Source organism: Rhinolophus sinicus, linkage group LG02 (assembly GCF_036562045.2).
Source record: "Rhinolophus sinicus isolate RSC01 linkage group LG02, ASM3656204v1, whole genome shotgun sequence".
NCBI classification, from domain to species: Eukaryota; Metazoa; Chordata; class Mammalia; order Chiroptera; family Rhinolophidae; genus Rhinolophus; species Rhinolophus sinicus.
The window spans coordinates 153274137-153301965 of record NC_133752.1 but is presented as its reverse complement, the minus strand read 5'-3'; the positions used below and the strand labels follow the sequence as shown (position 1 = coordinate 153301965).

The 27829-nt window shown below is 39.0% G+C and overlaps 1 protein-coding gene across 1 annotated transcript in view; it reads left to right on the top strand.

Moving 5' to 3' along the window:
- Nucleotides 1-993: 993 nt before the first annotated feature.
- ANO6 (anoctamin 6) overlaps nucleotides 994-27829 on the top strand; it is a 177838-nt gene continuing 151002 nt past the window's right edge. Inside the window, exon 1 of the mRNA XM_019748415.2 lies at nucleotides 994-1424. Within this exon, the coding sequence (XP_019603974.2) occupies nucleotides 1352-1424 (73 nt within the window). The 5' untranslated portion in view covers nucleotides 994-1351. The remainder of the gene's footprint in view (nucleotides 1425-27829) is intronic.

Genomic DNA, 27829 nt, shown 5'->3' with positions numbered 1-27829 from the left:
CCCATGACAAGGATTTCAAACACACCTGCAGCACTTTTTTTTAAATTAAAGTTTATTGTAATGACAATTGTTAGTAAAGTTACATAGATTTCAGGTGTGCAATTCTGTAATCCATCATCTGTATATCACATTGTGTGTTCACCACCCAGAGTCAGTTCTCTTTCCATCCCTCTAGCACTTTTCAAAAGTCAGAACTGACCTATCTGAATTCACCAACTTCTTTGAAAAAAGTTCTGCAGACTCATGCTCCTAGGAACCTGAATTTCAAACTACCGCATGTGTACTCAAAGTAGAAATCCCTTTGGATTTGTCATATTGTCCCCTTTGGTCTCCAGGAATGCATGCTTTTTACAATCCCTCAATTTTATTTTCTTTGTTTGCTCAGGTTTTATAGTTCACACTGCTTTAGAGTTTACACCTAACCACTGTGGAAGTCTTCAGCTCTTTTTGCCTTTTTGCCTGGTAGGATTAAGCTTTTCAAGATCTAAATGGGTTGAATCCTCTTCGACCACTCCCTGTGTGTGCTCAGCGGGAGGGGGTAGGGGGCGCTTCTCTCTCCTTCTAACCTCACTTTATGCGGAAATCCTTTTGTGAACATGTTTCTTTAGATCTCGTTGTTAGTGTTTTTTTTTTTTTTTCCTTTTGTTGCTTATGATCTACGAGTTTTGCCTCGTTTTTTCTGTAACCTCCCTCTCCCCTTCCTCCTACAGAATACACGTCCCCCACTTTGGAGTTAGCGTAATTGATACTTTAGGAACCTCCATTGGCTCCACGTCGCCTTTAAGCACCGTTCGAACGGGCTCGCCTTCAGGGTTCTTAACGTGAGCTGCAGCAGCATTTTCCTCTCTCCAGTAACAGATGTCAAAGAAAGCAAGCTCCAAGACATGCCCATATATGACCTGAGAACAGAAAGCTGCCTCGTCTGGGGGCAACGTTTGGGGGAGCCGTGTTCACTCCCACCCTCGCATGCTCTCGCCTCCCCCTTCTGAGAGGTCACTCGCGTGCAGAAACGCGAGCGCCAACACTCGCTCTAGACTCCCGACTTCCTTCTGGGCGCCTAATAAACCGGGGGAAGTTCAATCATTCCGCAGTCAGCCTCGTCTCGCACTGGGCATGCTCAGTGGCCTGGCTCCCCTCGGGTGGCGAGTGGTAGCCTTGGGCGCTGGGTTCGGGTCGGCGGCCGCTTCGGCTCGGCTTCCCGGGGCGCGGGCTGGGCTCAGCGGCCCCTGAGCCGGGAGTGAGACGCGCCCCCGCGGTCCCCGCCCAGGCGCCCGGCCTGCGAGAGCCGCGTCGTGCCGGAACCCGGGAACCCCAACTTCGCGCCAAGTTCGGAGCCGCCTTCTGGGGAGCCATGCAAAAGATGAACAGGGACGTTTTGTTAGAAATGGAGCAGGAGGAGGAGGACGACGAGGATGGAGATATCGGTGAGCAAGGGGTTCCTCCGAGTGGACCCGCGCGGGGTCCCCGCGTCCACACCCGAAATCCCGAGCCCACGAGGGAGGAAGTTGGGGACTGCGCGTGGGCGCGGCACCGACCACGGGGGAGGTTTGCGGGGACCCTCGGCAGCTCGGAGGAGCGGGGCGGGCGCCCGGGGCGGGGAGAAGGGAGTCTGCACCGCCGTCCCGGGGCCGCAATGCGGCCGCCTCGCACCGCGGACCCGCGTAGACTCCGGGCTCAGCCGGCGGCAGCCGGCGGCCCGCGGGAAGGCGTGGGAGGCGCGGGGCACGCAGGGGCCGGAAGAATAGTTTCTGGACAGGGAAGGGACGCAGCCCCTGATCAGTCACGAGAGACACATGGACGCCTCTGCTCGCGGAAGTCTTGACTCAGAAACATTATTTTGGGTCATTTCCTCCTCCTCGAACTAGCGCAGGGGAATCTGGATTGCCGGGGCCGGTGGCGAGCCCGTAGGAAGGGTTAGGGTAGCCGGCCAGTGTTTGGAGAGTGGGGGTGTGACCCACCTGAATCCTCATTAGGTGAGAGGGAATGCACCGCCCTGGGAGGGAGGGTTAGCGCCGGGTGGGGCGGCCTCGGGAACAGATTTGTGGGCGTGGGCCGGCGGCTCTTTTTCATCCGCAGAGCCCGCAGGGAAGTGGTCCGAGGAAGAAGCTCTCATGTACGGTGCACCACAGCCATTTCCTATTCGTCCAGAGGCCCCTGGAGCTGGGGGGAGGGAGCAAGCCCGGGGTTCCCCATTTCTAATTAGAGTTTAAAAATGCATAAAAGTTGTAAACAGAATGGAGGGAGAGGTGTTTAAGAGAGAAAAAGCAAACAGAAGTGGTGAGAGGAGGCGAGGAAGGGAAAAGCAGTTGGAGTGGGGAGAAAATCAGGTCCCTAAAGAGAACAGTGTCAGGGAATAATGAAATATTGGGTCGTTCCAGGAGACTGGCAATTAAATTACCACTCTCGTCTGTTCAGTAGTCTCCGCCTCTGTTTCCGGGATTCCAGATCACTGAAACATAACAGTTCCTGCTCATATCCTAAAGCTCTGCTCTCTAATAACTTTAGAAGTAACTTAGTTCTAGGAGTTAGGCGTGGTTTTTCTTTCTTTCATATCCTAGGCACAGCTTATTTATTTTGCTTTTCTATCTTTACTGAGATAATTTACATGTAACATTGTATAAGTTCAAGGTATACAATGTATCAGTTTGATACATTTATACTATATTGCAAACTGATTACCACCATAACTTTATCTAGTATGTCCGTGATGTAACATAATTACCATTTCTTTTTTGTGGTGAGAACATTTAAGATCTACTGTCTTCGCAACTTTAAAATATATAACACACTATTAACTATAATCACTATGCTGTACATTATATGACCGGAATTTATTCACCTTACAACTGGAAGTTTGTACCCTTTGACCAACATCTCCCAATCTCCTCTCCTCATTCCGTTTCTATAAGTTCACTTCTTTTAGATTTCACCTGTAAGTGATATCACACATTATTTGTCTTTCTCTGTTGGTTTATTTCTCTTAGTGTAATGCCCTCAGGTTCCATCCGTGGTGTCACAAATGGCAGGATTTCCTTCTTCTCATGGCTGAATACTATTAGTGTTGTGTACATACCGTGTTTCCCCAAAAATAAGACCTAGCCGGACAATCAGCTCTAATGCATCTTTTGGAGCAAAAATTAATATAAGACCCAGTCTTAGACCGGGTATATAATACCAAGTCTTATATTAATTTTTGTTCCAAAAGACGCATTGGAGCTGATTGTCCAGCTAGGTCTTATTTTCAGGGAAACACGGTACCACATCTTTTCTATCCATTCTTCTGTAGTCAATTTTGTTGTTTTCATATCTTGGTATTGTAGTCACTGCTCATTTAAATTCAGAGAATTTGATAATTTCCTTGTTGACTAGGGACAAATTGAATACAGGGGGTTGTACTCCATGGTTTAGCTTTACTTGGCATTCGAGAACAATTTATTAGGTATCCGGTCTTATGGAGGGAGCAAAGTGTTATTTTTTTATAGGAAAGAAAACTGAAGCTCACAGGTTGGTTCGCTTAGCTTCTCACACAGCTACTTAAGGTTCAAACCCAGGTTTTCTGACTTCGAGACCTGCGCAGATTAATACACTTTCCACCTGGTGACTCCAGCTGTCAGAGCGTGTATACTACTGCTATCTGGCAGGTTTTAGTAGTAAATTGTGATTGCATAAAAATATAAATCAGAAGAGCAAATTTTAAAAAGAATGATAAAATTAGCTGTCTGTTTCATAGAAAAAATACTCTTGTCTGTTGTGGTAAGATGTCACTGTCTATACTGAGTACGGTAAATAAATAAGGTTAAAAACCAAAATGGAAATTAAAGTAAATAAGACACTCTGAGCTTTGTTTATTCCCCTGTGCTGTCAATAGATCTCAGTTTAGAAAGAAAACTAACTTGGTCTAGTCTGTGTTTACATGATGAGGCATCAGAAAATTCATCTTAAGTATGTGGCAATAGATTCTTTTATTTTTAGTTACAGGTGTAATCTATGCCAGTTCTGTCAAGTCAAAAGTGTAGATATATTTAAGAAAAAGTAAATATCTCTACCCTCCTTTATCCCACCTTCCATAGGCTACTGAAAGGAATACTTTAGGGTATGTATGGGGTCAATTCAACACATTTTATGTCAGGCAACAAATATTTAAATATATCTCAGCAATTTTTGGTTGTTATATAAATTTAAGGAGGGTTGCAGTGATTTTATATCAAGAGAATGTTTACCATGCCAATGGAAAGTTTGTCATCGTAAAATAATAAGCCTTTTAAAAGGTTATCATAAGTAACCTTTTATGAAATAATTGTAATTTCCAAGTATGGGAGAGGAGACTGGTGAAATGAAGATTATAATTTTCACCTTTGCTTCTAGTTTTGTAATGCAGGACTGTGTTAAAGCTGTTGACTAACATTTCTCCTACCGTGTTTCCTTGAAAATAAGACCTAGCCAGACAATCAGCTCTAATGCATCTTTTGGAACAAAAATTAATATAAGACCCAGTATTATATTTTATTATATTGCATTATATAGACTTAGTCTTATATTATAGTAAAATAAGACCAGGTCTTGTATTAATTTTTGCTCCAAAAGACGCATTAGAGCTGATAGTCTGGCTAGATCTTATTTTCGGGGAAACACGGTAGTACTTGATTGTCTCTACTAATAGTTCTATAATCATTTAAACCCCACTCAGGTATTGAAGATTCCTATGATCTCTCTATAAATATTAACTTTATAATTCAGAGCCGGAGAGTAATTTTGACATAAGTTCCTGGATAAAACATCTATCATCAGTTAATTTGCAAAAGACAAAAAGAAAAACTTTTTAAACTAGATGTGGTCCCTGATTATACCAATGTTTTACATACATATATGGAAGTGTGCCCTCTACTAGGCTGGAATTTGGGTCTTCTTCACCACCACCGCCGTCACCGATGGGTTTCTGCTTATTTTTGAAGACCTGTTTAGTACTTTCAGCATAAGGATTGTCACCTTGTTTGCAATGAACTGACCTAGAGAATCAAAGGTGATAAAGACACCATGGTGTCTTTTCAATATTTGCTTACCTCATGGCCACCAGAAATTGTGTCCAAAGATTTGTGAATGAGGCAGCCTATTGGCATGAGACCATTTTTGCAAAAGGCCACTTAGTTTCGGCAACCTGCTGCAGATGTTCCATCCAGGCAGCAAGGGCAGGAAGTACTTGGCCTGCAGCCCGATTGCACTGGTGCTGGTGGAGATCACATGTCGAAGCTGGTTCTGTGGGCCTGGTTTGTGGGACAGGGTCCTTGGCTGCCTTGCTTCCAGGAGCACACTCCCCACCCTCCCTCACCCCCCAATTAGTCAGTGAATTGAATTCAACATCTCTTCCTGCTGTTGTAGAAAGTGATAGAAACATATTTTATAGCCAGAATGTAGCTATTCTATTTAGTATGTTGTTTTATTTTGTTTCTTGCATTACCATGGTTCAAACTTTACTGAGGGAGGAAAAGTGTTCTCAAAAAAGAAGGGAGTTACAGAAACAAGTCTGATAGTTCAAGCAAATTGTTTTTGGTTTAGATGGTTGGTTGCTTTGGGTTCCCAATCTGTGTATGGTAGAGTTGACTCTCTGATCCCACCACTAATGGTCAGGTCATTATGGTGGGTGGTGGGTGGGCAGAGGCCCATTACCCCTGAGAGGTAATGGTCCAGCTGTACCTCTCAGTTGTTTTTATTGGCTCCCTTTTCACTGATTTCCTACACAATCCCTATCCCCTCACTACGTACTTCATGTTTAATCACCTGCAAATCTGGTCCTAGCCCCAGTTTTGCTTTATTAGCATTAATTGAGCAAAGCTGCTCTGCTAGGTGCAGGATTAGGTGCTGGGTTGGATGTTGGGAAACTGAAAATGAGTAAAATGCACCCTTTGGCCATGGAGAGATGGGCTCCATGGAGCAAGACATTTGCAGTGCGATTATTGAGGTATGTATACAGCTGTGGGAGGAGAATGGGAGACAGCTGCACAGAAGGGATTGTGGGGCCAGGTGTTGAAGGGCCAGGCAGGTGTAATAGCACAGAGACCAGAAGGAGACTGGGGTTCCAAGTACTTGCCTGTGGTGGGAGGGAGCAGTCACAGGCTAGGAAGGCAGGGAGGGGTTGCACCATGAAGAATCCTCCCATGTTTTAAGGATTTTACTGTGTCTGTGATTTGGAGTTCCTGAAAGATTTTAAGGAAAGGAGTAATAGGATCAAGTTTGCTTTTGGAAAGTTATCCCTGACAGAATGTTGGAAAATCAGTTGGAGAGGAGAGATGGTGGAGAGAAGCCTTTACAGGTCAGGTTCAGAAATACCCACAGTGGCCATAGGAGCAGAGACAAGTGAGTCGGAAAGCTTATGAAAGAGGCAGCATCTGTCACGTCTCAGATACTGCATCCAGCAAGCAGAGAGGAGTTAGACTTGAACTGAGTGATTAGGTGGAAAGTGCAGCAGGGGAGAATTTTCTGTTCTTCCAACAAGTCGTATGCTTTTCTCCTCTGCTTTGGCTCAGACCAACGCCCTTCCTGATAATACCAGACTCACCTTCCCCTTCCTTCCAAGCGTGTCACACACCCAGAAAGCTGTTACCAGTAATGAATTCCCACACCCTTAATTTTTCTGTTCTACACAAGCAGCATTCACCTTGTATTTTGTCTTTGTTCATTATTTTTGCATTCATTATCCCCACAACTAGAGTGTAAATTTGGGGGAGATTGGAACTAGGTCCCAAATTGGGGGTTTTCTAGAGATCATGCAAAATATCCCAAATGTTGTAGACATTCCATTGCTATAATTCGAAGACAGTTCCCTCTTCCTCCTTGTTCTCTAAAATGTAAGCTCCCTGACGGCAGGTGTCTTGTGTGCTTTGTGTTCCAGGCTGTATTCTAGCATCTTGAATGGTACTTGCTCTTCAGTACAAGCCAATCAAATCATTGTTGGAAGAATGAATAAATGAATTGCTCTTTTGAAACAATTTGATGAACGTAACGCTAAGTGGTTTTATGACCCTAGTAGAATTCTTTTAGGGCATTTGAGATTCCCTCCATCATCTGTTATAAAAATGTTGACTGTGCATACTTTACTAGGCACTCAGCGAGGTTCCTGAGTCCCTGACCTCCAGTATCTAGGAAGGAGACAGACATGTGAATAGATAATTGCAGTAATCTGTGATTAGTGCTGTAATCAAGATGTGTACCAGGGTCAGCCATGATACTGAGGAGAAAGCATGTAACCTTGCTTAGAGGAATCCAAGATAGCTCTTCAGAGGCAGTTCCTGAGCCAGCCCAGGAAGGGCTGAGAGGGTGAGGGAATGTGGCGAGGACAAGGGGCTGTACTGAGCATCCTAAATGTGCCATGATTTACTCAACAAATAAATCTGGATGCTGCCCTTGCCTTATTTGCTATGGCAAGGGGAATATAAACGTGTATACATACACATGTGTGTATACATACATATGTATACATATAGGTATATATACTGGAGGTGCCAAAAAAATGTATACAAGTGGACACTTGGTCAGTGTTGCTCAAGCAGTAGTTTGCTGTAATCAGAAGTGTCTGGATGCTGATGGTAACCACTTTGAGCACCTCTTGTAGTTGCAGAAGTCAAACGTGACTTGTATTCATGTTTTGTTATCGGTGTATATTGAGTATTACAATTTTAATAGTTTTTCTCTTTCTTAAAATGTGTATACTTTTTTTTGTCATCCTCTGTATATAAACACACTCACAGATGTACATATGTATATATTCCCCTTGCCATAGCATATAGTATATGCGTGTGTGTGTGTGTGTGTGTGTGTGTATTCTCTATCAGTGGGATGTCAGCTGAAAAACAAAGCAAACTGTCCTTAAAGTGTTTCTCTCTGAGCATAGTCAGTTTTGCCCTTTTTCTTAAATCTTTTGCTCTTTTCTGTTTCAAATCCACAGTCATGATTTATTTTCCACATTCTAACTCTCAGGTCAAATAATTGCTTTCCAAAAAGTTCCCTGGTCTCCTCTTATAATTCTCATCGTTCTCTGGATCTGACACAAATTCAGCTCTAAAAGAGTAAAGGAGTTCCACACAGTCTTCACTTTTTTTCCTGAGTGGTTGCAGTGGTCACGTCAGTTGATTGCTGTACCTTTTTTCCTTCTTTCAGGAACCAAGAAATTCAGACCTCAAGCTCTGATGAGGGTTTACATCAGAGATACTATTTAAATTCTGAAATTCTTGAGGGGAGATTATATAATTTGTGATTAAGAATTGCACAGTCTAGCTTTAAGTTCAATGATGGTCTTGAACTCTCAAAGTGGTATTTGTAGGTTAGATTAAAATGATTATATTTGAATAAAAATTTCCACTCTAGCAAATACTTTAGGTTTTCTTCTGTTACCTTACTTATCAGTTGTATTTTGTATTTTCGCCAACTTAACAAAAAGTTTATAGTCTGGGAGGGTGAATAAGCACTATCTTATTCCTTTACTCTTTTAGAGCTGAGTTTGTGTCAGATCCAAAGAACAATGAGGATTATAAGAGTAGACTGGAAAACCTTTTGGAAAGCAGTTATTTGACCTGAGAGTTGGAATGTGGAAGATAAACTGCCACTGTGGATTTGAAACGGAAAATAACAAAAAGATTTAAAATATATTGACCTTTGTACCCCACAGCCTGTGTGTCACAATGCTTTTTACATAGTAGATACTCAACAAATATTTAAGGGACTGTTTTTTAAATTGTAATGGAGGCTTTGCATGCCATAAGATGTACATTGCTTGAGCTGCTTTGATGTAATGCATTTGGGGCTGGGTTGTGTAAAAATCACTAGTTTTAGAACAGAAAAACATTATTCCCAATTACCTTCAACCAAGGAATTGTAGTTCTTGACAAATTGGTAACTCATTTGTAAGGATAGAGATGGTGAGAATTTAATACAATAAAATGATTGTCTTAAGTCATTATTATTACTATTATTACTGCTTTTTCTTTAGTTTTGTCTTGCTTTTTAATACTGCAAGTAAAATCAGCACCCGTCCCTAAAAAACAGCCAGTTTAAAGAATACTAGTTGAGGAAGTCAACAATGAAATATTTTGGATGGGTACCAAAGAGCAATTAAATACTATTCAGCCAAAGCATCAGATGGAACGTTTGCGAAGAACACAAGTTGAAGGGTTAATAGGCAACTTTCTCTGCCATGGTGTTTATTACTGCCCTGGCTACATGGCTGAATACTAATTGAAAGAACTTGCTGCAGTCAGTTATTCAGCAGCCAAAAATACAAATGAAAGAAAATAATATTCTTTTGTGAAGTCCAGATGTTGCTTTTATATTTAATGTTTTCAGTCTAGGACTTTGAAACTCTAGCATTTTCCACATTATTTTAAAATACAAATACTTGAAATTGGGGAAAAAAAGGATATTGGTCTTTAAAATTCTCTTTTCTATAATTTTATTTTAACTTTGGCAGAACTTTAGCTGCAGGTCATAGTCATGTAAATAGATGTTCTTCCACAAAACCTAATTATACAAATTATAGGTTTGTTTATAAAGCTTGTTTTATATAAACTAAGATTGTGTTTACATAATTGAATTTGTTATGATTTCTCCAGACATTCTATCTAGATGTTTGAAAAACAGTCCTTGCTTTGCACAGATAAAATGACGGCTAAGTTTTTCTCGTGGCAGCACACAGACACACCTTCAGCATGTTTCCCCGTCCCCCTTTGTGCTGTTTTTAAGAAAAATTATTTCCCACTAAATTCTAAACAAATATACTCTTCCTACATATAAAACTCAGACCTTTAACATTATTTTTAAAGTTGTTATTTACTTTATAGTTAGAAACACTTGCATTCGTTTGTTATTTTATTTTCTTCTGTTACTTATTGAACAATCCCTGAATACTTAATTTGTGTAAAACATGATACTCTTTCTCAAAAGCAAAAACAAACAAACCCAACAAACAAAACCCACCACTATTTGTATCTAAGTGATACACATAGTAAAGAAACAGAGTATAAATTCATTGTCTAAGATGCTACTTAGGAAAAATAGGAGATTTTAAACTGAGCTTCTTGGTTTCTTTGGGAAAAGTTGATCTCTAAGCGGACAAAAAAAGTTAAAGAGAGCACGGGGTGGTGCAGAACGGGGAGGAGGGAAAAGGATTTGTCACCTAGAATCTATCACCTGGGGCACATTTCTTGGCATCTCTGAGCCTGTTTCTTCAGCCCTGTGGCATTGTTATGGGGATGCAAGTCAAGGTGCATAGTGCTTGCATGGAGCCTTTTCACTCACACTCTACTCTGCGAATGGCAGTTACACTATCACCACCGTAATGAATTCTTGTATTTAAAAGCAGTCTTGGAGCTGCTACTCTTAACCTCCGAGAGCTCTAAGTCCTTCCCTGCTGTCTGGTGTTGCTCTGTGTCACTCTGTGTGTGCAGGAACTGTCAGGTTAAGGATGACCACGACAGTGGCGGTGCTGCAGACACATGCATTTAAAGATAAAGGAGTTGAGGAATAGCATGCCATTTCTCTGAAGCGAACCAATGTGTGTGCGCATTTTTCCTGTACTCTCACAGATCTTCAGACAGACTGAATTCTGCAAATTCCAGGAAACCTATTTCAGGGCTGATTTCTTTCAGGGAGCTTTAGCAAGAGGTCCTAGGGGCTGACACTTAGTTGGCTCCCGATAAAGGGCTCATGAATGTAGGGATTGTAGTTCCATCAGAGGTACGTGTGGTCTGTCCCATTTTTCCCAATTGGGTGCTGCCTCGCCGTTCTCACCAAAGTATGTATGCTCCCGTGTATCACCATATCGTTGGATGCACAAGAAATGAGTAGCTTCTATTACAAATTGAGTCTTTAGAATATCCAAGGAGAACAGAGGAGAAGAAGATTAACGATGAGATTCTCAGTGGCCAGGGTTCTACATGATCCCATTGTTCCTACTGAATTGTGGAAATGGGGGATCCTTTAGAGCGTACACTATTCTGTGGAGGGAGGCAGTCATGCCATTGACCTGATGTTAAAAACCTGTTTGACTTTGACACCCTTCCTGCCACCACCCCCTTCCCAGTTGTTTTATTTAATTTTTTTTAATTGGGGAATATTGGGGAACAGTGTGTTTTTCCAGGACCCATCAGCTCCACATCAAGTTGTTGTTTTCAGTCTAGTTGTGGGGGGCTCACCTCAGCTCCAAGTCAAGTCGTTGTCTTCAATGTAGTTGTGGAGGGCGCAGCTCACAGGCCTGTGTGGGCCTTGAAACAGTGACCTTGGTGTTGTGAGCACTGACCACTAAGCCAACCTTCTGCCCCCCAACCCCCCACTCTTCCCAATTTTGGACAATTGTGTATGCAGGCAGCATCACTTTCGGCCCCTCATTCTCTTAAATGTCTTCAGAATTGGAGATTCTCTTGGGTCTCCGAGAAAGGCCCTCCTCGGCCACCTTGTTATTCCTACAGCCCCAAGCCCGCTCTCACAGAGCTATGGGGATGCCTAGGGAATCTGCATCCACTTGGGTCTGCAGGGGTGAAGGAGAGACTATGTTTTTGGTTCTTCTCCTGAGGGGATCCACCTTCCCCCTCCCCCAGAGCCCTGGATGAGTATGTGTGATAGGGATCAGGTGAAAGTGAACTTTCCTTGAGGTTTAGATTTGCAAGTAAAAACCTGAATTTGATTAGAGGTACTTATACTGGAGATTAAAAGAAAAGGATGACTCCTCCCTTTGTTGAAAGATAATTTCTGCCATCTGTTCTTGATTGCCTCACCTGAGCTCGGCCAAGAATGTGGACTAGCCTCCTGCTGTACTGGGCTCACTGTGGTGAGAGAGAAAGGGACCCTTGTGCTGGCCTGTGGTCCTTTCTGTGTATCCCACATCGGCTACTTTTCTTGCTCCTCAGTTGCCCATCATTCTCCTCAGAGTTCTTGATACTTCCTCTGTCTCAGTATATTCATTAGACACTTTACCACCACTACTTAAACTTTGGTTGTGTAAAGATGTGAGTTCAAATTCTAGCACAGACATTCACTAGTTGTGTGACCTTGGGTGATTAACATAGCTTTTCTCTTCTCTACACTGGGGCTAATATTAGAACCTACTTGAAGGGTGATTGTATCAAAAATGGTATAATTTTTTAAAACTTACTTTGCAGGATTGTGGTGCCTGATACCGTGTTTCCCCCAAAATAAGACCTAGCCAGACAATCAGCTCTAATGTGTCTTTTGGAGCAAAAATTAATATAAGACCCGGTCTTGTATTATATTACATAAGACCTGGTCTTATATTTTAGTAAGATAATGCCGGGTCTTATATTAATTTTTGCTCCAAAAGATACATTAGAGCTGATTGTCTGGCTAGGTCTTATTTTCAGGGAAACAGGGTACACTAAAAATTCTCCATAATTATGAGCTAACATTAATATCATAGGTAACTAGCTGTTTTTACCTATATCTTAACCTAGATTTACCTCTTTTGTTTTTTATTAGAGATTTTATCTTTCTTCCAAGGTTATAGCTTTCATTTATACAGCTCATTGTCATTTTTTGTCTTTTTCATTAAACTATGAGCATCTTGAGGAGAACTGTCACCTCAATGAGCAGCAGAGTGTCTGGCACATAGTAGGTGATCAGTAGATTTTTGTTGAATGAATGAGTAAATGAATGAAAGATGTTGATTATTGAAGAACTATGTGGTATGATTGGAAAGGTAGGACTGTGGATGTAGATCAACCGTTGGGCAGGTTCTTACAATTTTGGAGCCTTGTGTTTCCATATCAGAAAAATGTAGTAGAGATAATAATACATAAGGGTTAATGATACTTACTTTATAGGATTGTTACTGGTTTAATATATAAACATATAAAAGGACAACGGACAGGTCCCAACACATAATAGACTGATAAATAATAGTCACAGTCATTATAAAACACCTAAAAATGGAGAAATGTAAATCCAATAATTAAATTGGAATTTGTAGTAGATGCATTTTATAATAGAGTTGTACCATCCTTTCGAATGTATATAATTTTTGTAAGAAAGGTAAGAGAATATAGTGTCAAGATTTATAAGGAAATTTAAATGATATTTTGATAGCCTTTAAAGAAAATATACAAGAAAAAAGAGCATACATTTAGCAGATTTAAATTTTTAAAAGTATCTTTTATTAAAGTCTAGAGAGTAGTGTTCTAGATATTGATCATGTAAAGTTTTAATAAAATACGTATTTTCTAAGTATATAGTTTTTAGTTATCGTTTGAATGGTCAGTTTTTTTAAATAGAAAAATTCTAAAATGTTTAATTTGCCCACAAGACTAAAATTTGTTCATTGACTATTGTCTAGAAGTTTTAAGTCAAATAAAACCTGTTAAAAGAGATGAGTGTGTTACAGAGGAAAATGATAAAACTAGAGACAGAAACACACAAGGAAATCACTACCATTATGGTTTGCATTGTTTTTCATTTAGAGAGATAGGAAATGAAAATAATCTCTACCTGATTTTCAATGCAGGTGTATGAAATAGCGTTTCTCATTTTGCATGTTGGAAGTTTGGAAATGATTCATTCTCTATCCAGTTGTTCAAACTTAAGCAAGAACAGCCAGCCAGGTCCCTCCGGCTACATCAGACCTAAGAAAATTTAGACGTTCTGTTCCATTTGGGTAGGTGACAGCACAATGAAAGGAAGAAGGCTGTTTTTATCCCCCAAATCAAGTAGAATGTAAGATATTTGCTTTATATTTAAGCCTTGCATTGAAGTGACTTTTCAATAAAAGCCAAAATCCCAGTCTTCAGTTGCTGCGCTTGCAATTACGGTTCTCATCATCGTGGAGTTTCAGTGTGTCTTCCATTCAGAAGATTGCCAGGCTGTCTCGTGTTTCCTGCCTCCATTTAAGTTTAAATAGTATTTAGTACCCACTGGGTACATTCTTCTGTAACAAGCACATTGTAGTTCACAAAACAGAGGTGATGTGAACATTTCTAACAGGACTTGTCATCCACTGTAAGCAGCACAGAAAATGGCTTTTGAGCAACGGGTAATCATGGTTTTCCTGAGTTACAGTTCCCTACACAGTGGCCAGTGGCTTGTTTCATACTTGGAAGCCTTCAGTCACAATCCTGACTAACTTATTTGGCATACGCAGAACTATCTTTTGGAAAGCTGATCGTGGAATCTGCTCGCAGTGGCTTTCATCATTTGGGTCTGTTGCTCTTTTAAAAAGTCAAACGCATACACAGTTACTTTCACGCAGAGCCCTGGATTGATTGTGTCTCACAATCTTTATTAATTCAGTTAAGACCTCCTGTGGGTCATGTACTATTTAAGGCCTTAAGATGTAAAGCCCGATAGAGAGGATCCCATCCTCGGTGGTGCTTATATTCTAATAACTGTTCAAATAAAAACTAAATATGCATGCAGAAATCCATTCCTGTACCCAGTGTCTATTCAGCACCTCCTATGTACCAGGCATTGTGCTTCAGCACTAGAAAGTCACCAGTACACAAGCTTCTGCCCTCAACAAGTAGGCAGACTGGCAGGGAAGACAAACATGCCAGCAGATGACCAGCAAATTATATTTAAATATTGTAAAAAGAAAAAAAGAGAGAGCTTGAACCAGGATGGCACTGCTAAGAACAGAACTTGGGTGCATCCAAAGCCAGTTCAATAGGATGGGGTGTCACTGGGGGATAACTGACAAGTGCGGCTCTTATTTTCATAATTCTAAAAATAACACGCCCTTAGGCTCTTGAAAAAGCAGGTCTATAAGAAGGCTGTTTTCAGGCTCACAACTCCAGTTACACTGGGGGACTCCTCCATGGGGAGCTTTGCTTATGTTGATTTCTATAGCCATTCATGTACTTTGCAAAGGTGAGCAGGTAGCATTATTGCTATATGGTCCCATGACCCTTTATTCCTTGGTAGATGGAGTGAAATATTAGTATTGGATTGGCAAGGAACAAAACTTGTTAGGTCACTCCCAGTTCCCTTTACTCTTCCTTTGTAGCTCCGTTTGCCACAATCTTCTCTTTTCCTTAAATTAAAAGAGAAGGAGTTGAGAGGTTGGGGCGAAGACATTCTGTAGTTTCCTTGAGTTGACAGAGGAGGAGGCAAGAGGTGGAGCAGGTACATCTGTTCCCTGCGCTTCACCGTTTCCTCTCCTAATTTAAAAGGGGCAGGGAGCAAGCAGAGAGCCCATTTCCTGGATTCTGAGCCAGGAACGGGTTCTCTAGTGTTCCTGCTGTACTGGCTGAGGGGTGTGACTCAATCCTGTCTGGAAGTGACGGGCTTTGGCTGGGAGACATAAACAAGCCCCTGAGGCATGAATCAGAATTTGTGTGAGGGTGGAAAAGCCCCACAGGGACTCTGAGGTACTCTATTAAGGATTTTCCCTTTGACAAATCCTAATATAGTAGCCCTCCCTTATCCACCGTGTTGTTTTCCACGTTTTTCAGTTGCCTACGGTCAACCACGGTCTGGAAATATTAAATGGAAAATTACAGAAATAAGAAATTTGTAAGCTTTAAATTGTGCGCCATTCTGAGTAGTATGAGAAAATCTTGCTCCCACTCTGTCCCACCCAGGACATGAATCATCCCTTTAGCCAGCACATCCATGTGGTATATGTGCCCTGCCTACTAGTCATTTATGTAGTAACCTTCTCAGTTATCAGATTGGTTATCAGAGAGAGAGAGAGAGAGAGAGAGACAGAGACAGAGACAGAGAGACAGAGACACCACATTCACATAACTTTGATGATAGTATATTGTTATAATTTTTAAATTTTATTAACCGCATACTGTGCCTAATTTATAAATGGAACTTTATCGTAGGTATGTATATATAGGAAAAACCATAGTATATATAGGGTTCAGTACTATCTGCAGCTTCAGGCATCCACTGGGGGTCTTAGAACATATCCCTCAGGGATGAGAGGGGACTATTGTAGGAGAGAATCACTCTCTAGAATTCTTTCCCTGTGAATAGCCAGAGTACCCTGGTAATAGAGTAATATGGAATATGCAAATTATAACTTGTTTTGTTTTCCGTTGATAGGGCAGCAAGATGCAAATTCTGTTTTCATTACTATTAAAACATCCTGTTATTTTTCTGTTAGGATCTTTCATATATGACTGAAATCCAGCAGGCAATGTGACTGAAGTATTAACTTATTGTTACAGCCCTTATATCTAATTCCTTCCAAATTGGGACTATTTTCTTTATAAATGCCTTTGAGATCAAGTATACCATTAACTCTTTGCCATGATTTTATCTGAACACTCTGTTCTTAGTAATGTTCATTTAGTTTGTTGGGGTTTTTTTTGTTTGTTTTTTTTTAAACATTTAAAAGACATATTTTACATGCAGTAAAATATACAGTTAACCATTTGGTAAGTTTTGACAAACAAGGTAGAGGACATTTCCATTGCCCTTTCAAGTCAAGCCTTCTCCCCACAATTCAGATGTCACATGATGACTTCTACTACCATAAATTGTTTTTGCCTGTTCTTGAAGTTCATATAAATGCACTCATGTAGAACGTAGTCTTTCCCTGCTAGGCTTCTTTCACTTAGCCTAATGTTGTTGGACATGCACCCATATTGTTGTGGTTATCAGTGGTCTTCCAGTATATTTTACCTGTAAGAATATCTGGAAAAGTGTTTTATATTAAATCTTGAAGTATTACATCTCTCACAGATAGCAAACTAACAATACTTAACCTTTTAATTCTATTTTTACTTTAAAGTTAAGTATGTTTTTTATCTTTGTTATTTCTGTAATCCCTTTAGCAGTTCACACAATGCCTTACCTATAATAGGAAATTAGCAAATGTTTTCTTAGGTTGGAAGGGAATGTGTGAGAAAATTAACTCATATCTCACTTTACAGAAATTCAGATTTTCGTTGTTGTGACTGTGAAAGCAAGTCTCACGTTCATTCTGAGCATTAGTCCACTGACAGTTTTACTGATGCATATGAACCCCCTGGACTGTTTATGGACATCTTCCTTCAGTGTAAGGAGTTCAAGTGTAATAATTCATTTTCCAAAAGGTCAGCTCTTATTGCTGTCTTTTACTGGTAAAAATATTCTAAACAGATATCATTAGCCTCGTTTGGTAACTGAAGAGCTCTGAGAACAGAAAAGTAAGAGCGATGACCTCTACAAAACGAAGGAGTAATTCCATGTTGGTGTAAGATATTAGATTCCCAAATATTTGTTCAAGCACATGTTCCAAGTTCCCAGAGAAGTTCTTCACTCTGACATTGGTTTTTCTTAAGGATGACTCATGATTTCTTGAGTCTAGTTTTCACTATTAGTCATCTCCACTGCTTGTGTTAAGCAGGTTTTTAGACTCTGCCTAGATTCCAGCCTTCCCAGATTTCCCTCCTACTCCTGCTTCCCTTGATTCCCACCTCTTGGCTTAACCATACAGTAGTCTCTGGAACCAATTCTGACTCCAGGCAAGAAGGATTTGAAAATTCAGCGTTTAGTATCGGTCCAGCATTAACCTTGTGTTTGTTTTTCAGTTTTGATAATTTGGTTTATCCTTTTTTTCCCCCCGCCAGTTGCCCAAACTCCTTTCTCAGAAACATGCTTAGGCCCCCAGTCTCTTTATTCTTCAGATCTTGTCTTACTCTTGTCAATGTCTCCTAATTGCTCTCATCTCCTGGAAATTAAGTCCTTCCTTGCATGATGCTGCCTGCCCCTTATCTGTAGCGGACCCAGATGACATCCTGCCTGTGTTCCCAGATTTAATAACAAAGGTACCTCTATTCCTTTCTTTAGCCGTTATGCCCGCGGCACCTTAAATCGTGGGCCCTACATTGTGCTCAAAGCGTTGTATTTATTTTCACTCCACTTCATTAGTCATGCTCTGCTGGCTGCTATAAGTGGGGCTGTGAGTAAGGGTGGGATACAGTTTCCTGCAGTAAAAGATAGGAGACTTCAGCCTGGCACCTAAGAAAGATCAAGTGTTTACTGGAATGTGGGTAAACCACCTTGCCGGCACAGTGGAAATTAGTGCCGGGCAGTAAACATTCTGTTCTAAAGTACTTCCACAGTACTGAGAAGTCACCTATTTGAGCTGCAGGATACCTGCGCAGAGCTAGCATTCAGCAGCACTCATAACACTTATGGGTGTGCCTGTAAACCACCCCTCCTTCTTCTTCAATGTGGAAAAATAGATGTTTTCCTCAATCGTGTGCACATACAGCTTTAAGAAAAGTCCCCTAGTCAGAATTTCCAGTATTTGAAAACGTGTTGGGAATCCAGAAAGTTGAGCACCACTCTTGGCTTTTTCCTTCTCTCCCTGACGCTGATGGTGTTACTGGACTAGCATGCCTGCCTGTCTCCACATTTCTTGGTTACCACGTCTTCTCCCAGAAGGCCTTCCTCCTGGCTCTTACACTGGGTTTATTCCCAGGCACTTGATCCACTCTGGAGGCAGGCCTCATTCCTCCCAGGCAGCCTTCAAAGCCCTGTCCTGGATCTTGACTGAGCCAGGCTGACTAGTCTTTGGAAATGAAAGCAGCTATGCGTATATGCAAAGGGAAAGAGGCTCTTGTCTGTGTGAGAGGGAAGTTAGCTGTAGGTGAATGTGCAGGCAAAACGGACCTAACCTTGTTGTGACAGAACTTAAAAGATATCTGGTTCAAATTTTAACTTGGAAAAAGAAGTGATAAATGCTGTGAATAGGTAAGCTGTATGGTTTATTGTCTGACTGACATGGCGAGTGTGTGCCACGGACATTCGTTTTATTAAGCTTGGTGAACTCTCGCAGAGGAAGTTCAATGTGGATTGAGAAAGATTCCCTTCTGAACTTGTCTTTTATAAAATGAGTAGGGTTACACTGTTTCACATGCCTTTAAATAAAAAGTTGTGATTTATGACTTGTAATCTGCAACTAGAATAGGAACTCATATATTAATCATTATTTCACAAGTACAGTTGACCCTTGAACAACACAGGGTTTGGGGTACCGACTGCCCGCACAGTTGAAATCCACGAAGAATTTTTGACTCCCCTCCAAAACTTAACTACTAATAGCCTACTGTTGACTGAAGCCTTACCAATAGCATAAACAGCCAATTAGCACATATGTTGTGTTATTTGTATTATATACTGTATTCTTACAGGAAAGTAAGCTAGAGAAGAGAAAATGTTAAGAAAATAAGGAAGAGAAAATACATTTACAGTATGTATTGAAAAAAATCTGCTTATAAGTGGACCCACGCAGTTCAAACCCATATTCAAGGGTCAACCATATATGTAGAAAGTCCATCATTTGTGATTTCTGCTGTATACCATGTTAGTTTATGTTGCTTTATTTGTCCACAAGTAGTGAGAGATTATTTGGATAATAAAATAATAGTTGTGGTAAATTGCTTTGCAGCTTTTTGAAGTGTAAATGTATTTATTGTATATAGGAGTCACCTTGGCCAGGCATTCTAAACGTTTAAAAGCACCACTTTCTTAATATTTTCCAGCTATGACAACCTGGAATAAAGTATTTAATTTTTCTGCATATTTCCTTTTCCTGATGTATAAAGCAGTGATTGAATTTACCTGATTCTTGATCATATTAGAAATGTTTATAGATAAATTTTTTAGTATAATTAATTACTTCAGCTTAAATGGGAGAGATTCAGACATAGTACTGATTACTTTCTCATTTCAGCAAGTGACTGCCTACATATGTGCATTATAGAGAAAATAAATTGAAGCTCATTTTCTCATAGGAACAGTGTATAAGGGTAGATTATCCTAAGGGCTTTTGCCCTGTGTTTTAGAGAAATAATTACAAGTACTTTAATATAAATGCTACATAAAGCTTTCCCAGTAACTTAAAATTTGATTGGATAGGGAAATATAGTAATATAAAATCATATTTGATTTTTGATGACAGAATATGAAAAGTTTCTGTTCATGTTCTTCATGATTCCTGCCTTATTTTCAGTGTAACCATTATAAGATGAGTGAATGGAAACCTTCACAGTTTGCTGGGATTCAGAAAGGCTCTTTGAAGGAGACTATCTGTCAGGCATCTTTGAGGAGATGTGTGGGGGTCTCTGGCGTAGAGGATGACCCTTTTGAGAACCTCATCAGGAAGATGCTGGTTGCTCCCTTTCTGATTTTCATACTGCCCAAGCATTGGTACCACATGAGTTCTTACCTAGAGTTTTGTGGATCTACACACGTGGGCTTGGGGTGCAGGAGTTCTCGAATCCCCAAAACTGCATGGGAAATGTGTTCATTTTCGTATTTTCAGGTCTCTGGTGAAAGGAATTCATAACTTTCACCACATTCTTAAGGGAATCCTTGATCCAAAAGGACTGAATTGCCAGTTCAATAAAACTGGGGTAATTATGGTACAGAACTCATAAATTAAGGTTTGTCAGCTGCACAGTGCTGTCAAATTGTTAACCAACACTGCTGCTTTTTGCAACTGAAAATCTCTGTTTTCTTCTGCTGTCATCATCAGTTCCCACACTGACATTTCTTAAGGTCCACCTGTTTTAAAATATGTACACTACAATGGATTGACTCCCTTAGGTACTTTTATTGGCAGAAGACCAGAAAAGGAATAGAGAACGTTATTTTTTTAAATATATTTTTTGACTGCCCTCTTTAATTAGGAATCTGGTGACAGGGGACAGAAAGCCAAATCAAATGGCCTGAAGAATACAGGGAATTTATTAGTGCCATAGCCGAAATGTTCAGATTTACTTCTATTAATACCTTTGGAAGCCAGCCTCACCCTCAAGTTTCATAGAAGGGATGTCTTGTAGGTAAGTGGCACTGGTGGTCTCTCACCTGTTAATCCCCCTTCAAAATGCCATCCACAGAAAGAAAGAGTTCTGGTAACTTCTCTTCCCTAGAAATCACAGCCAATCGCTCTGATGGGATTATATACCCATCCCTGAAGCCACCATTGTGGACATGAGTTACAGGGTATGTTGATCAGCCCTAGATGAGAGTAGAGTTACGAGTACTTAAGCCACATAAATGTAATAGGGGAGTGTGTACATTTCTTTTGAATTTTTGTAGTATTACCTTCTAAATCTAAAACTGCAGTAAAATCATCTGTTAATTCAATGTACTAAATGTAATTTTTAGTATTCATAATAATCTAATAGCTTTAGTGTCTGCTTTTCTTAATATAGAAATTGGAGACATAAAATATGTTCTATTGATCTGTCTTAAAAAAAATTAAAACTGATTTTTTGGGGGTCCTTGGGGTTGGTGGTGTGGCAGCTCTTTACAGAAAATATATTTCCCTGGCTTAAACTGCTTTTTCACGGTGTTACCTCAAATGTTTTTCAAATATCTCTGTAGTACAAAGCAGTAGAAAAGGCTCATTGGGGAGGGTTTTCTGTTATTAGATCAAATGACAGAATTAAAAATTTTACTCTGCTACTTGCTGGTTGTACAACCTTGACTAAATTGTTGAATTTCTGAGCTGTTTTTTCTCATTATAAAGATAACATGAGATAATGTATATAAAGGACTTAATACAGTGCCTGGGACTAGTAGTTGTTTATATTAGCCAAATTCTGCAAATACCATGATTTCAAATAAAATTATAATATGTATAAGAACTTAATTACAGGCATTCATGAATGGGCCCATGTTAATTATGCCTATAGAAGCAATCTGTTCATTGTAATTTTGCATTGATTCTCTTGGGTAGGATTCTAGAAGTTAGATTGACATTTTAGTAAAAAACAAACAAACAAGAAGATTATTGAGTTGACAGAGATAGAATGTGGTACATTAATATTATTAATAAGCATTACTTATGTTACTGAATTAGATCAGAAAATATCAAGAGGGAAATTAGCTTAAAGCACTGAATTTCCACGTCTGTCTGAGTGTAAGTATACAGTACATCTTTAATTGATTTTATTCCTTGGGTGACTTTTTTCAGTTTATACTGTGGCTCATTTTTCATAATATTATAGGAATTAATAAAAATGAATATATTCCTTTACCTTCTATAATAAATAGTTCTGATCGGAATTGTTGAGTCAGTGACATTCTTTGGAGCCACTGTGTACAAGACTGAAACCTATTGAAAGTTTACTTTGTGGTTTTTGGTTTTCTTGCCCTTTCCAGTGTAATCCTTTTTGAGTTCTTCAGGATTTTTTTAACCTGGGTCAATATAGTACCTGAAATATTTCTACACTTAGGAATTCAAGTAAAAATAAACATTGCTAACCGTGAGGAAGGAGTAATGGGACTGAGGTTGTTGGGCTCTGAAAAAGAAAGCTGACCAGCTTATAATAATGTAGAGAGGTCAGCTCTGGAAATGGATATAGAGGGAATCCTAGTAGATTTAAGGAACTCATTCCTATAATTAACCTAATGGTTTAGGTTGTTAAACACTTAATGAGGCCCAAATATAGACTTTTTCCCTGAGAATATTTAAAAATAGACAAGGCAAGGATTGGTCTGATTGTTTTGATACAGCCTTGCTTCAAATGGGAGGAGACCAGCTGACTTCACATGGGTCAGTTCCATCCTACTTTCTAATGAAATCCATCAACCCAAGAATTATTAAGTGTCTGCTCTATGCCTGTCAGTGTTAAACACTAAGAAGGTGCATAAAAAGAGTAACATGTTAAGTGCCAGGTATAAATATAAATACTTTATCTCTAGTAGCACATTTAATAGTTATAACAGTGCTATTAGGTAGGTGCTATTATTATAATACCCATTTTATGGATGATAAAATTGAGAGTCAGGAAAGTTAAGTAATTCACTAAAGTCACACAGCAAATACATGGTGAAGGCAGGATTAGAACATAGGCTCAATCATTAAGCTGACCCTGGATAGTCTAGTTATGGATACAAAAATGAAAAAATAAAGTGTAAAAACTTGATTAAGGTACTGGGCAATTATGAATAGTTTTCAGAATCTATAGGATCTCATTGCCATTAATTTTGTTTCATCCACTTGAAAATCCTGCTAGTTTCCTTCTGGACATGACAATGAATCCTTGGAGTTAGTGGAAGGAAAAAATTTGATAAATATTACTGTAAAGTTACGTTTTTTGCTTGGTATGCATATATAATGGGAATAACTTCATTTTGTGTAGCTGTGGCACTTTGTAGTTAGCAAAGTACCGTGGCTCACTTGATTCTTACAACAGTCATGTAAAGATGGCAGGACATCCATTTTATGGATGAGGAAACTGAAGGGCTACGTCACCCTGAACTTTTGCCATTACACTGTTCTGTTACTCTGTTTAGAAAGCTTCCACCAAGTAGTACGGCTGAATTTTTGTGTGTCTATGGGAAATGCACATGAAGTCATAAAGAAAATGTATTTATTGATAAGTAAACTTAAAAAAAAAATAAAACCAGGAATTTGAAGTCATTTGACCTGAAGGAATAATGAGGAAGACACTGGCAAAAGTCATTTAAACAAAGGATTGTGCCACTACCTTGTTTCCCCAAAAATAAGACCTAGCCAGACCATCAGCTCTACTGCGTCTTTTGGAGCAAAAATTAATATAAGACCCGGTATAATATAATATAATATAATATAATATAATATAATATAATATAATACTGGATCTTATATTAATTTTTGCTCCAAAAGATGCATTAGAGCTGATGGTCCGGCTAGTTCTTATTGTTGGGGAAACACGGTATCTTGGAGATGTGGGTCCCCACTGAGTCAGTCTTAGAAAGTTTCAGTTCAAAAATATCTGGTCTGGGTCCATTTGGCTAGCCATAGCTCAAAGTAAGACTTGCACTTCTAATAAATACTGCCTTTTTGGAGGGTAAGCCTGCTGCAGAAATGGAAGCTGTTACCCTGAGTAGGGATTGTAGTCCAGTGATGGAGCTCAGCCTCTCTGCTCCTCAAATCATCGTGTTTTTGTTTGTTTGTTTTTTAGGGTGGTATTCTTAATTTGTTGTATTTAAATTTAGATAATAAACAGAACATTTAATCACCGTATGAAGTTTTGTGCTGGGTGAACAATCTGTGCAAACGAACATTAAATATTTGGACATTTGGAGGGTTTAAAAATAATTTGTTCTTAAAACATGCAGGTTTTCTGGGGGATTATTGGTTTTTTTTTTTTTTTTTCAGATGTTATTTTTTAAAATTTTAGTTGATATTCAATATTATATTAATTTCAGGTGTATAACATAGTGGTTAGACATTTATATAATTTATGAAGTGATCACCCTGATAAGTCTAGTACCCATCTGACACCATACATAGTTATTACAATGTTATTGACTATATTCCCTATGCTGTTCTTTACATCCCCATGACAACTTTGTAACTGCTAATTTATACTGTAACTGCCAATTAAGGGATTAAGATCCCTTAACATTTTTTTACCCAGATCCCCAAGTGTCCTCTCATCTGGCAACCATCAGTTTGTTCTCTGTATCTGTAAGTCTGTTTCTGTTTTGTTTGTTAACTTATTTTGTTTTTTAGATTCCACATATAAGTGAAATCATATGACATTTGTCTTTTTTTGTCTGACTTATTTCATGTAGCATAATACCCTTGAGGTCCATCCATGTTGTGTGAAATGTTAAGATTTCATTCTTTTTTATGGCTGAGTATTATTCCATTGGATATATGTACCACATCTGTATTCATTTGTCCATGTATCCATGGACACTTAGGTTGCTTCTATATCTTGACTATTGTAAATAATGATGATTTCTTTGGGTAAATACCCAGCAGTAAAATTGCTGGGTCATATGGTATTTTTATTTTTAATGTTTTGAGGAAACATCTTACTATTTTCCATAGTGACTTCACCAATTTGCAATTCTAACAGTGCACAAGGGTTCCCTTTTACACACAACCTCACCAACATTTGTTATTTGTTGATTTGTTGATTATAGCCATTCTGACAGATGTGAGGTGATATCTCTTTGTGGTTTTAATTTGCATTTCTTGGTTAGTGACATTGAGCATCCTTTCATATGTCTATTGATCATCTGTATGTCCTCTTTGGAGAAATATCTATTCAGGTCCTTTGTCCATTTTTTAATTTTTTTTTTTTTTTTTTTTCTGTTAAATTGTGTGACTTCTTTATAAATTTTGAATGTTAACCTCTTATCAGATGTATCATTGGTGAACATCTTCTCCCATTTGGTAGCTTGTCTTTTCGTTTTGTTGATGGTTTCCTTTGCTGTGCAAACACTGTTTAGTTTGATGTAGTCCCATTTGTTTATTTTTTCTTTTGTTTCCCTTGCCTGAGGACATATATCCAAAAATATATTAGTAAGAGCAATGTCAGAGAGTTTACTCCCTGTGTTTTCTTCTAGGAGTTTTATTATTTCGGCTCTAACGTGTAAGTCTTTAATACATTTTGAGTTTATTCTTGTATATGGTGTAAGAAATTGGTCTAGTTTCTTTTCTTTTTTTTTTTTTTTTCATTTGTCCAGTTTTCTCAACACCATTTATTGAGGAGACTGTCCTTACCCCATTGTACATTCTTGCCTCCTTTGTCATAGATTAATTGGCCATGTAGGCGTGGGTTTTATTTCTGGGCTCTCTTTCTGTTGCATTGACCTGTAAGTCTGTTTTTATGCCAGTACGATGCTGTTTTGATTACTATAGTCTTGTAGTATAGTTTGATATCAGGTAGTGTGAAACCTCTAACTTGGTTCTTCTTTCTCAAGACTACTGTGACTATTGGGGATCTTTTGTGGTTCTATATAAATTCTAGAATTGTTTGTTCTAGTTCTGTGAAAAATGCCATTGGTGTTTTGATAGGGATTGCATTGAATCTGTAGATTGCTTTGGTTAGTCTCAGGTTGTCTTAAAATCATAATATTATCTGTTGGTTGAGCAATATAGGACTTTCTGTGAGAATGAAATGATAGAGTAGATGTTAAACTGCTTTGAAAGATTGTGAATTGCAAGCCGATGTATCGTCTTGTCCCAACTGCTATAATGTCCTGGACCTAGAATGCCTTGTAAATACAATAAAGCATATTAAAAGGTAACACTGAGTTTCCCAAGGTTAGCCTTTTGTGAGAGCACTTTATAGGAAACATTTCAGGCATTCTTTAGGCTACATATGAACCTGAAATTGCAAATTAATGGTCTACTTAGTAAGAAGTTTTCTCATTAAGTAATTTTGAGTCTTTTAGTTTGAACTGAAGCTTAATTTCCATATCAAAGAGGCAGAACATCAAAATGCATGATTAAAAACTATAATTGGATAATAGGAAAGAGTATTACACAGGAAATTGACCTAATTTATATCATGTTCATGAGATATTCTCAAATGTTTTTAAAGTTGTGATCAGCATTTCACTTTGAGTAATTCTTCTGAGGTGTTAATTCCTTTGGATTACAACCTGCCATTTTGAATTTGGTTTATAAAATATTCCACAAGTTTATAAAGGTTTGCAAATTTGGAAAAACCTTTTTAACATGATAGAATTCTTCTGATTCTTGGGAATGCAGTCATGCATTTGAAAATCTGTGTTTTTCTGAGGACAGAGTCATCATCAGGGCAAGACATTCACATTTTAAGACGTGAAGGGTCTTTTTTTGTGTATTGAGGATAGAATATGGAGGATATAGGTTTGTTGAGGAAAGAAGAGAATATCCATCAGGTAATAAACTTGACTTTCAAAAATCTTAATAACATATCATGTAAATTTACAGTAAAGCTTCTTTGTGAAGAAAATGTTAGATACTGATGGTTCTCCAAATCATTCATGGCCATATGACCCCCAGGTACTTAGAGCGGTGCCATTGACTGCATGCCAATATCTTACCTATTTTTCCCTTTAAATGGCTGCCAGAACTTGTTTCTTTATCTTTGGAATTGTCTTTTCTTTACTAATTAACAGTTTCTGGAATGCAGTATCTAAAGGACTAAAGTACTTAATGAGAAAACTTCTTACTGAGTAGATCATTAATCTGCAATTTCAGGTTCATATGGAGCCTAAAGAACATCCGAAATGTTTCCTGTAAACTGCTCTCACAAAAGGCTAACCTTGGGAAGCTCAGTGTTGCCTTTTAATATGTATTTCAACCAACTAAAGAAATAAAACTCGAGAACTGTGTTCCTAGATCTAGTAAAAGGTCATATATTGTCTCAACAAGTTGGAGCAAAACATTGATTGTGTAAGTCCTAAAGAAAAGTAACACCAAGTTTACCTGAAGGTAGTTCATGCGAAATGAGAATAAAGAAGTGAAATCTTATGCACCTATTTGGAAGTTAACACTACTGTCCACGTTTCTGAAGCAAATTTCGGTTAGAAATTTTATTCCATACTCTCTGAATAGTAATTATTTCCCAATTTCAGCCATGGAAAATGTTTAAGATAGTATAATAATTCTTTCCCAATTTCACCTAAGGAAAATATTTAAGATACAAAAGAAAAGAAGTCAAAATTATCTTTCACTTTTAAAACTAGGTAGAAGATATAACTTCTACGATCATGCCCTGGTACTGTTTGAGTTCCACAGTAGCAGAATGAAGAGGTAGAGATGCGATGTGAGGAAAACAAGATGGGCTCTTTGAAAGAACAGAGCTGGGAGCCTGGAGACCTGGTTTCTGGTTTAACCTGTTTGCCAACTAGTGACCTGGGACACTTAACCAGTCTGGATCTCAGTGTCCATAAAATCAAACAGTGTTTCACCAGGAGATCTTTAAAGTCCCTTCCAAATTCTGTGATTCTTTATGCTGCATAGCAAACTATCATATAGCTTCGTGACTTAAAGCGACAACTATTTCATTGTGTCTCGTGATCTTGCACAGAGATTCAGGCAGGGCTCAGCTAAGTAGTGTTCAGCTGTCAGACAGTTTGGTCCGATCTTCGTTCATGTTTCTCTGACCTTGGCAGG